A 12,044-nucleotide genomic window follows, 5' to 3' on the forward strand; every position below is an offset into this window, starting at 1 on the left:
TACAATGCTATTATAATACCATCGACTATATTCTCTATGCTGTATCTTTCATCCTCATGAGTTATTTATTCTATAACTGGAAACCTATGCTTCTCACTCTCCTTCACTCCTTTTTGCCTATCACCCACCTGTGGCAACCATGAGTTTGTTCTCTGTATTTATTGGTCTGTTTCTGCTTTTGTTTGTTTTGTTTTTTAGATTCCACATATAAGTGAAATCATACGATACTTGTCTTTCTCTGTCTGACTTATTTCACTTAGCATAATACCTACTGAATATTATGAGGATGATGTTAGCTGTAGGCTTGTCATGTATGACTTTTATTACATTGAGGTAGTTTACTTCTGTTCCTAGTTTGTTTATCAGAGCGTTTATTATGAAAGTGTTGAATATTGTCAGATGCTTTTTCTCCATCTATTGAGATATCATGTGATTTTTATCTCATTCTGTTAATCTGAAGTATCACTGTAGTTGATTTGTTTATGTTAATCCATTCTTATATCTCAGAAATAAAACCACTTGGTCATGGTGTATGATCCCTTTACTGTGCTGTTGTATTTACTGTGCTATAGTGTTTTGTTGAGGATTTTTTCATCCATATTCGTCAGGGATATTGGCCTGGAGTTTTCTTGTGGTGTCTTTGTCTGGCTATGGTATCAGGGTAATGCATGACTCATAAAATGAATTTGGAAGTGTTTCTTCCATTTCAGCTTTTTTGAAGATTTTGAGAAGGATTGGTGTTAATTGTTCTTTAAATGCTTGGTAGAATTGACCGTTGAGGGGCACCTGCATGGCTCAGTAGGTTAAGGGTCCAACTTCAGCTCAGGTCATGATCTCACGGCTCATGGGTTCGAGCCCCACATTAGGCTCTGTCTCAACAGCTCAGAGCCTGGAGCCTGCTTCAGATTCTGTGTCTCCCTCTCTCTCTGGCTCACAGCACTTGTGCTGTCTCTCTCTCTCTCTCTCAAAAATAAAAAAATTCAAAAAATTAAAAAAAAAAGGAATTGACCATTGAAATCATCTGGTCCTGGGCTTTTCTTTGTTTGGAGGTTTTGATTATTGATTCAGTCTCCATATTAGTTATAGATTCGTGTCGATTTTCTGTTTTTTCATGACTTATTCTTGGTAGGTTGTATGTTCCCAGAAATTTATCCTTGTCTTCTAAGTTTATCCAGTTTGTTGATGTATGATTGTTCCTGCTGGTCTCTCTCTTACGATCTTTTTATTTCTGTGGCATAAGATGTTATGTCTGTTCTTTCATTTTTGGGTTTTTAATCTGACACTTCTCTCTTTTTTCATATTTCGTGTAGCTAAAGGTTTGCCAATTTTGTTTATGTTTTCAAAAAACCAATTTTAGTTTCATTGTTTTTTTCCCCTGTTTTGATCTATGCTTCATTTCATTTATTTCTGCTGTAATATTTGTTGTTTCCTTCCTTCTCTTAAATTTGGGCTTCATTTATTCTTCTTTGTCTTGCAACTTGAGATGTAAAATTAGGTTTTTACTTCAGAGCTTTCTTCCTTTTTAATGTAGGTGCTTATTACTCTGAATCTCAGTCTTAGTACTACTTTTTCTGCCTCCCATAAGTTTTGATATATTTTCATATTTGTCTCGAGGTATTTTCTAATTTCCTTTTTGATTTCTTCTTTAACCCAGTGATTGCTCACAAATATATTGTTTAATATCCACATACTGGTGAATTTTCCAGCCTTCCTTCTGCTATTAATTTCTAGTTTTCCATTTTTGTCAGAAAAAATACTTAATATGCTTTCAGTCTTCTTAAATTCGTTAGGACTTGTTTTATGACTTAACATGGGATCTATCCTGGAGAAAGTTCTCTGTGTGCTTGGAAAGAATCTGTATTCTGCTGCCGCTGGGTAGAACATTCAGTTTATGTCTGGTAGGTCCATTTGTCTACAGTGTTACTCGAGTCCTCTATTTCCTTAATGCTCTTTGGTCTCAATTTTCTGTCCATAATTGAAAATGGAGTGTTGGAGTCTCCTACAATTATTAGATGGCTGCCTGTTTCTTTCTTCACTTCTGCCAATGTTTGCTTTCCGTGTTTAGGTGCTCTGATGTTGGGTGTGTATACATTTACAATTGTATTTTCCTTGTGGATGGACTGTTTTATCATTACATAGTGTTTAATCTTTATCTTTTGTGACAGTCTTTGACTTAAAGTTCATTTTGTCTAAGCACAGCCACTCCTGATTTCTTCTGGTTATCTCTTATATGGAATATATTTACCCATTTCTTCACTTTTAGCCTAAATGTGTCCTTAAGTGTAAAGTGAGTTTCCTATAGGCAGCATATAATTGTGTTTTTTTTAAATTATTCTAACTGAAATAGGTCAGAGAAAGACAAATACCATATGATTTCACTCATACGTGGAATTTAAGAACAAAACAGATGAACATAGGGGAAGGGGGGTAATGAGGAGAGGGAAACAAACCACAAGAGACTCTTAACAAGAGAGAACAAACTGAGGGTTGATGGAGGGAGATGGGTGGGGGATGGGCTAGATGGGTGGTGGGCATTAAGGAGGACACTTGTGATGAGCAGTGAGTGGGTGTTGTATGTAAGTGACGAATCACTGAATTCTACCCCTGAAACCAGTACTCTACTGTAGGGTAACTAAAACTTAAACTAAAAAATCATTCAGCTCCTGTGTATCTTTTGATTGGTGAGCTTAATCTATTTACACTTAAAATACCTATTGATAGGAAAGTATTTATTATTGAAAGTTTGTTGGTTTTCTGTCAGTCTGGCAATTCATTTACCTGTCTTCCTCTCTTGCTGTCTTCCTTTGTGTTGTGTTGATTTTTTTTTTTTTTTTTGCATTGATCTGCTTTGATTCTCCTTATCTGTTGTGTAACTTCTGTAGGTATTTGTGTGTGATGTAGTTACCCTGGGGACCAGATAAACTATTTTACAATTATAACAGCGTTTTAAGCGAACGACTTAAGTTCAAGTGCACATCAAAAATGCTATACTTTAGGGGCGCCTGGGTGGCGCAGTCGGTTAAGCGTCCGACTTCAGCCAGGTCACGATCTCGCGGTCCGTGAGTTCGAGCCCCGCGTCGGGCTCTGGGCTGACGGCTCAGAGCCTGGAGCCTGTTTCCGATTCTGTTCTCCCTCTCTCTCTGCCCCTCCCCCGTTCATGCTCTGTCTCTCTCTGTCCCAAAAATAAATAAACGTTGAAAAAAAATTAAAAAAAAATGCTATACTTTAATTTATCCCTCTCCATGCTTTATGTTATTGTGGTCACAATCTGTATCTATTCATACTGTTTACCTTTCAAGATGTTTTTTCATTATAGTTGTCTTTAATACTTCTGTCTTTTAACTATTGTACTGGAATGAAAAGTGATTTACTCATCTCTGTGTCGTAGTGCACTCATCTGTATATGTCTATGTATTTACCTCTGCTGACAAGGTTCATATTTTCTCATGCCATGGTGTACTCTTAAGTGTCCTTTTGTTTTATCTTGAAGGACAAAAGACATTAGTATTTTCTGTAAGGTAGTTCTACTGGTGATGAACCTCCTTAGCTTCTGTTTTTTGGGGGAAAGTATTTATCTTTCCTTAATTTTTGAAGGACAATTTATAGTACTTTTGGTTGGAATGGTTTATTTCCTTTGGACACTTTGAATATATCCTGCCACTCCCTTCTGACCTGCAACGTTTTTGCCAAAAAGTCTGCTGATTGTTTTATGGGAATCCCCTTGTACATGACAAGTCACATTTGCTTCTTTCAAAATGGTTTCTTTATCGTTGACAATTGGATTATAATGTGTCTCAGTGTAGATTTCTTTGGGTTCCTCTTATGTGTTATCTTTTGGGCTTCTTAGATCTGGATGTTCATTTCTTTCCCCCAGAGAGAAATCTTAGCGAGTTTTCAGCCATTGCTTCCTTAAATAATCTTTCCGGCCCTTTCTTCCTTCTGGGATTCCTGTAATGCATACCTTACTTTGGGGTTATCTTATGAGTCTGTAAAGCTTGGGGAGCCTGGGTGGCTCCTGGGTGGCTCAGTTGGTTAAGCATCTAACTTCAGCTCAGGCCATGATCTTGTGGTTTGTGAGTTCGAGCCCTGCATCAGGTTCTCTCTGTCAGCATGTAGCCCGCTTCAGACCCTCTGTCCGCTTATCTTCCTGTCCCTCCCCCACCTTGTGCGTACATGCTGTCTCTCAAATAAAAAAAGTTATAAAAAAAAAGAACAAAAAATGGCAAAAATAAATCCCTAAGGCTTTATTAATACATACTCTTTTTCTTTTTTGCTTCTCTGATTGAATTATTTCCAATGACCTGTCTTTGAATTCACTGATCCTTTCTTCGGCTTTATCTAATTAAAGCTGTACCCCTCGGGTGAATTTTCAGGTAAGTTACTGTGTCCTTCAGCTCCATGATTTCCGTTTGGTATTTAAAAAAAATATTTTCTGTCTCTTTGTTAAAATTCTCACATTGTGCACATGCTGTTATCTTGACCTTGGTGAATATATTTATGACAATTAGTCTGACTTCTCTGTCAGATAAATCATCTAACTCTGCCTCATTATGGTCAGATTCTGGAGGTTTATCTTGCTACTTTATGTGGAACATCTTGGCCTGATTCTTTATTTTCCTTGACTCTCTGTTGGTGTCTGTGCATTACACAAAGCAGGCAACTCTCCCAGTATTTACCGACTGGCCTCATACGGGTAGGAGTCTTCACCAATCAGCCTAGGCAGATAACCTGGGGGTTTCTACCCATTCTTTCCCTCGACAGGGAGAAGCTTGCAGCTGTGGCTTTTGTCCAGTTGGTCTTGCTGAGCCGGGAGATGTTTACCAGTCCAAACCGCCGACTCGGTTCCTAGGTAACTGCACTATACCAGACCTGTCAGGGCTTCAAGACTGGAAGGTCAGATGCCTGTTCTTTGGGGATCCCTGGAGAAGTCGGTGTATTTAATGCACACATCAATTGTTTCTCTCCCCAGGAGGAAGCAGAGAGATGGGATGCTCTGTGTGCACACTCTGTGCTGAGCAGAGGAGTGGGTCTCTGGTATCTACCAGCCCAAACCATTACCTTCATTTTCCCTCAGGTGGCTGGACTTGCCAGAGTGGTATTCAAGACTGGAATGACAAAAGCCAGTTCTCCAGGGACCCCCTCCCACCCCCGCCTTGAGAAAGTTGGGGGCGCTGGATATGTGAGTCAACCCTCCCATGGAAGAAACTGGGAGCTAGGTGGTCTCCCTGACCCTGTGGCGCCGTGGGGGAGGGGGAGGCATTCTGGGAAGAGGATGTCTCAGATCTCCCTGCCCGTTTCAGTGATTCCGGTGTCGCTCCTTCCCGGGGCACAGTAGCCTTTCAGTTAGTTTTTGGACTTATCAGAAAGGCAGTCTGCCATGAATTATTGACGAGTCAGCTTGTCTGTGGGCAGAAAGATCCAGGGAAGGATGCAGGACTTGCTATTCCGACTTGTCGATGACATCACTTGCCGCGTTTGTAGAATGTAAATGGTACCGTCCGACTCCTCCCTTGCTCAAGAAGACACATTAGCTCCACCTAGAAGGGGGCCGTTTCGGTGGGAATTTGTCATATCCACAAAGGAAGAATCTCCGACTGCCCCCCAGTGGGCTGTTAGGGTCTTCCCAGGCACCCCCTGTTCCTGCCAATCCTGTTTTTGTCACCGATGCTCCAGACTCCAGGCACCAAAGTACAGGTGGAAGGGGAATCTGGGAGCTGGGCCTGTTTTCATGAAGCGATACGTGAATTTTCGTCTCTAACTTGGTTGGTTCTGATCAGATTCTTTTCAGAGGAGTAGTTTTTATAGTTTCTAAAGGCTTTAAAGGTTAGTGTGCCAGTGGCACCCAGTCACTCACTCATTAGGCATCTGGATATGCGATTTAGATGCTTCTCTAGTCACTAATGAGTAAGGAAGCGATGTGTATCAGTTAGCTATCGCTGCATAACAAACCGCCCCGAAACTCAGGGGCTTTTCACAATACACTTTTATCATTGTGTAAGAATCCGCAAGTTGGCTGGGCAGTTTTGCTGATTTGGACTAGGCTCAGCTCATTTTGTGTGGGTTCACGCAGGTGTCCGCATTCAGCTGGAGGCTCAGCTAGACAGTGGCTGGTCTGGGATGGCCTTGGCTGGGGTGAATAATCTATTTTACGCGGTCTCTCATCTGTCAACTGGCTAGCCTGTGTTTGTTCATAGATCATGCAAGGTCCCAGGAGAAGGGGCTTTGTTGTATAAGGCCTCTTGGCCCAGCCTGGTGAGGGGCACACTGTGATTATCGCCACATTTCATTGGCTAAATCAAATCTTCAAGCCCGCTCAGATGCAAGGAGGGGGCAGATGGGCTCCATCCCTTCATGGGAGGAGCCAAAAAGTTGCAGTGCAAAAGGTGTGCATGGCGATGGGTACAATGGGTGTTCAAGTCAGTGACTTAGAGCAGAGAGTTGTTTTCGTCACAGTAGTGTAGGACAAGAGTCAGGGCGTTAAGATCTCCAGGTATTACTCATGTAACAGAAGGACCCATGGAATAAGTACAGCCCCAGGGCTAATCCGCCACTCGAGCACGTCTTGGTTGAGAGCCAGAAATATTGCCCTGGTTACAGAACCCACTGTCAGCAGCAGGGAGTGGGTTGAAATGCTATCCTAGGAGTTTACAATGAGTATGTGGTGTGTATGTGGACGTGTGTGTGAAGCATTTGAACTAGATCTCATGGGTGTGCCAGCTACGTATCACAGTAATTCTGTGGGGAGTGCTGCTGGCCCCCTTTTACAGGCGAGGAGACTGAAACTCACCAGGGAAGAAACTCGACCTGAGGTTACCATAGGTATGACATGGTGGGCCAAGATTCTAGCCCCCATCTTCTGAAGCCACATTGCACACACTCCTCCTGTTTTCCGGCTGCTCCCTCTGTTCCGAGTAGGTTTCTCATTAGTTCACTTGTGTGCCCTGGGGACTCAACAGTGTGGGGTGAGGGCCAAAGCATCCTTGTCTTTGTGGGATTCTGGGACCCAGGGGAAGAAGATGCTGTCAGAGTCAGCCTCTGTAGGCGTGTATTGAGCACCTACTGTGTGTGGAAAGTGGGTGTGTCAGGTTCCTATTGCTGCCCTAACAAGTTACCATCACCACTGACGTAAAGCAACACAAATTAATTTTCCAGTAGTTCTGGTCATCAGGCGTCTGGAATGCGTCTCGCTGGGCTGGTATTAAAGCGTCAGCAGGGCTGCTGCCTTCCGGAGGCTCCGGGGGAGGATCTTGTTTCTTGCCTTTTGCAGCTTCTGTGAGTTGCCTGCATTCCTGGGCTTGTGGCTTCGTTCTCTTTTCAAAGCCAGCAGTGGCCGGTTGAGACCTCTCACGGTACATCACTCTGACTTCCCTGCTTCCCTCTGTACATTTTAGGATCCTTGTGATTACCTCGGGCCCGCCCGGATAATCCAGAAAAATATCCCTAACCAGATGTCAGCCAATTACCAACCACAATTCCACCTGCTACATTAATTACTCTTTGCCTCATAAGGTGACATTCATAGATTCCAGCAGGTAGGATGTGGGCATCTTTGGGGAGCCATTATTCTGCCCACCATTGACAGATTGTGCTACATTGGGGAACACAAATGAATTAGAGCCTGTACTGTCCAGAAGCCTGTAGTCTGGTTGTGTGTGTGTGTGTGTGTGTGTGTGTGTGTGTGTGTTCACGGTTAGGTGGGAGGTGAAAAGGGGCATAGCAGTGTTGAGTCTAGGAGTTAGAGGCAGTGAAAAGAGGGAGACTGCCTTGGATCTGGGGGTTACAGGGATAGAGGAAGGCAGCGTGGAGGAGGCGGTCCGTGAACATGGTCTTGAAAGATGGCTCTGCTTTCAAAGAGTAAAGTTAGTTGGGAGAACATCCCAGACAAAGGGATTGGTCCAGACACCCAGCTACTACCAACAGGATGAGGGTCGAGTGTATGTCACAGTCCCCAGCTCAGCTGCCCTCAGGGGACAGGAATGAGGGGAGCCTCCTTCTGGTGGTTGGTGCCTTTGTTTTCTGGAGGCATCTGTCCCAGCCGGGGCGGGCGGCCACCACCCAGCTCCAGCACATTGTCGCCCCTGCAGGAAACTGTCAAGGGTGGCCAGATCGTTGCTCTTCTGAAGGAGCCAGGAATCTGGGTTTTTATGTGAAGAGTTTGGATCTTACAACTGAATGTCTAATTCAGTTTTTTTTTTAATTTTTTTTTTAATGTTTATTTATTTTTGAGACAGAGAGAGACAGAGCATGAATGGGGGAGGGGCAGAGAGAGAGGGAAACACAGAATCGGAAGCAGGCTCCAGGCTCTGAGCCATCAGCCTAGAGCCCGACGCGGGGCTCGAACTCACGGACCGCGAGATCGTGACCCGGCTGAAGTCGGACGCTTAACCGACTGCGCCACCCAGGCGCCCCTAACTCAGTTTTTTAAAAATGAAAACACCGAGGGGCGCCTGGGCGGCTCAGTCGGTTGAGCGTCCGACTTCGGCTCAGGTCACGATCTCACGGTCTGTGAGATCTGCTCATGCTCTGTCTCTCTCTGTCTCAAAAATAAATGAAAACATTAAAAAAAATTAAAAAAAAATAAAACCACTGAATAGGCCAAAGAGAAGTCAGAGGGTTTCCATGTGTGTCCTCTGAGGTGAGGCACAGAGAGGTTGAGTTATTTGCACAAGGCCACACAGTTGTGAAGTGCCAAGGCCGGTACAGCCAGTGGTCCCTGGGTTCTTGCTACCGACGTCCAAATGACATGAGTGGAGTTAAGCATCCTCTGGAGAGCTGGAAGGACAGCTGGCATGGGCCACAGGAAGTGTTCAACCCAGAATGGCCACTGATCAGAGAGGCGGCATTGCAGGAACACGGGTGCAAGAGGATGAGATTCCTCTCAATCCCGAGATGCTGTCATGCCAGGAAGATTTGGGGCATGCCCCGTGGCTTCCCAGGAGGGTCTGCACCTTTCCGCAGCAGGGGATCTGGTGCACGGATTCCAGACTTTATGTATTCATGTTGTTTCTCTGAAAGGTGGGGGGCGGGGAGGGAGGAAAGAAGGAAGAGAATGAAGAAGGAAAGAAACTAAAATTCCCTCTTTTGTGTATGCCGAAAGAAAAGGCATTTGGCTCACAAAAAGGGAGTGAATAATTAAGACCATTATTGATATGAGTGTTCAATGGAAACTCCGTTATTGTTTTCAAGAATGGAGCGATAGAAATGACTCCTTTATCATCATCTCTGATAGAATACGAATTTTATCCCATCTTGTACCCCAATTACAGATCATAATGACTTAGCCTTCTCAAAGAGGTTTTTTTTTTTAATTTTTTTTCCTTTAATTTACATTTCCACCCTCTTGAGCTGAATAACTGTCTGTGCAATGGTAGAGTTGCAACAGAAATTCCTGTCTGATGGGAACTGCTGTAGATTTACATCCAGGAGCAGGCTTTTCTAGCAAAAGCCCCATGTGTTTGCAAATCCATCTTGCTAAGTGCTATGTGGTGATTAAGCTCTGTACCCTCAAGTAGGACAGGTCCGAGTTCATTTCATTTGACAGATACTTGTTGATAAAGTAACCTTACGTCCCAGTGTGCCCAGAGCTGCACTGTTTTTCCAGTGTCCCCTCAATGCAGTGTCCCTTTTTATTATCGTGAGTGTTCTGCTTCTAACACTAAAAAGCACATGGCCAAAAAAAAAATTAAAAACAGAAAAAAATTAAAAACAAAAAAAAGAGAGAATGATCAGTTGGGCAAGCATCCGACTTCGGCTCAGGTCATGATCTCACGGTTCGTGGGTTCGAGCTCCACATCCGGCTCTGTGCTGACAGCTCAGAGCCTGGATGAAACCTGCTTCGGATTCTGTGTCTCCCTCTCTTTCTGCCTCTCCCCTGCTCCCGCTGTCTCTCTCTGTGTCTCAAAATTAAATAAATGCAAAAAAAAATTAAAAAAAAAAAAAGCACATTGGCCGTGTTAATGCTGGAGTTCCTGCTGTGCCGCAGACAGTATCTAAGCCCAGAGGGAAGGGGTAGACAGGGCAGACGCATCCCTGCCCTTTGCCAGTATAGTCACCCCACCGCTTTGCATGACTCTGGGCAAGTTACTGAAAGTCACCTTGACTCGGTTTCCTCACCTGTAGAACACTGCTGGTTGTATTTAACTTGCGAGGTTGTCATGAGAATTAGATGATCCATTCCTTGCAAAACTCGTAGCAGAGTCCCTGGCACAGAGAGAGCGAGCTGGAAACATGTTAGTTGTTGTCATTCAGTACCTGTCTTGGATGGAGGGGACTGTGCCTGATCCAATGTGTGGAGGAGAGGAGGGAACACAAAGACGTTCTGTCAGCCAGTGAAGGAGAAAGGAATATGCACCAAAAATGACAGAATCCAAAGGCATTAAGAACTTTTTTTAACGTTTATTTATTTTTTGAGAGAGAGAGAGAGACAGAATCCAAAGCAGGCTCCAGGCACCGAGCTGTCAGCACAGAGCCCGACACGGGGCTTGAACCCACAAACTGGGAGATCATGACCTGAGCCGAAGTCGGACGCTCCACCGACTGAGCCACCCAGGCGTCCCTCCAAAGGCATTAGAAAAAATTTACCCATTTGTTTAGCAAACAATTTACATGTTTTCTACCAAATCCAGGCTTTGAACTGGATTCTGGGGACTCACTCGTGAACCAGAAGCAGTCCCTGGTTAACATGGCCTGACCGTGCTATGATGTAGCGAAGGCCCCCATGCAGTCTCTGCTTTAGTGAGACAAGTCAGGGGATGTGTTGAATCGTATCCTCTCGAAATCCAAATGCTGAAGTCCTCACCTCCAAGGCCTCAGACTGTGACCTTGTTTGGAGATGGGGTCTTTACAGAATAGGGTTAAAGCGGGATCGGCAGGGTGAGCTCTAATCTGATAAGTCTGTGCCCTCACGAACAAGGGAAATTGGGGCACAGACACGTACACAAGGGGAACCCCATGCGGAGATGAAGGCAGGGATTGGGGGGATGCTTCTACAATCCCCCCAAACACCAAAGATCACCAGCCACCTGCAGAAGTTGGGAGAGAAATTTGGGACAGATTCCCCCCCCAATCCCCCCCCCCCCCCAGCCCACACAGCCTTAGAAGGAGTGCATTCTGGGGCGCCTAGGTGGCTTAGTCGGTTGAGTGTCTGACTCTTGGTTTCAGCTCAGGACATGATCTCATGGTTCGTGGGTTCGAGCCCTGCACTGGGCTCTGCTCTGATGGTGTGGACCCTGCTTGAGATACTCTCTCGCCCTGTCTCCCTGCCCCTCCCACGTGTCTCTCTCTCTCTCTCTCTCTCTCTCTCTCTCAAATAATTTTTTTTTCAACATTTATTTATTTTGGGACAGAGAGAGACAGAGCATGAATGGGGGAGGGGCAGAGAGAGAGGGAGACACAGAATCAGAAACAGGCTCCAGGCTCTGAGCCATCAGCCCAGAGCCTGACGCGGGGCTCGAACTCACGGACCGCGAGATCGTGACCTGGCTGAAGTCGGACGCTTAACTGACTGCGCCATCCAGGCGTCCCTCAAATAAATTTTTTAAAAAAAGAGAAGGAACTCATTCTGCAACATATTGATCTCAGATTTGAGAGAGTAAAGTTCTGTTGTCTGAGCCCCCCAGTCTGCGGTACTTTGCTGCCCCAGGGCACTGACACATCCTCCCAGTGGACCCAGTGTCCAGGCAGGTGTTGCTGGAGGAGCCAGGGAGCATCTTCGGTGACGGGACCTACGACCTGCCACTTGGCTAGCATTCCTGTGGAGCTAGTCCTCTCTCAGAGCTGGAGTCCGGCCCGGTCCCTTGACTCGACTCCAGATCAGTGTTCCAGTGTGACGAACGCAGAAATCAGGCTCCAGACGTGTGTTCCGAAGGAAGAAGATGTAAATGGCTTTCCACAGGCAAGTGATACCACGGGAACAGCTGCGGGAGGAAGAAGCAAAATTGGCTTCAAGCGAACCACAGAGTTGGAGTTCTCGGAAATACACCTGCTCTGTCCTAATAAGCCTTCGCCATTTTGGGTTTCTGCTCCCTGTCCTTTACCCTTTCCGG

General features: G+C 45.0%; 1 protein-coding gene across 10 annotated transcripts in view; it reads left to right on the top strand.

Annotated features, from left to right (window-relative positions):
* STK32B (serine/threonine kinase 32B) overlaps window positions 1-12,044 on the top strand; it is a 391,794-nt gene that overhangs the window by 44,837 nt on the left and 334,913 nt on the right. For 3 of the 10 annotated variants that reach the window (XM_045056598.1, XM_045056601.1, XM_045056602.1), the window contains one exon: window positions 5,075-5,179. The exons of 5 other annotated variants lie outside the window; for them this stretch is intronic. In XM_045056598.1, the coding sequence (XP_044912533.1) occupies window positions 5,075-5,179 (105 nt within the window). Of the gene's footprint in view, window positions 1-4,751; window positions 4,850-5,074; window positions 5,180-12,044 lie in introns of those variants that run through there. 2 more of the 10 variants (XM_045056600.1, XM_019829764.3) reach the window with 2 other exon arrangements.

This window comes from Felis catus, chromosome B1 (genome assembly GCF_018350175.1).
Source record: "Felis catus isolate Fca126 chromosome B1, F.catus_Fca126_mat1.0, whole genome shotgun sequence".
Taxonomy (NCBI): domain Eukaryota; kingdom Metazoa; phylum Chordata; class Mammalia; order Carnivora; family Felidae; genus Felis; species Felis catus.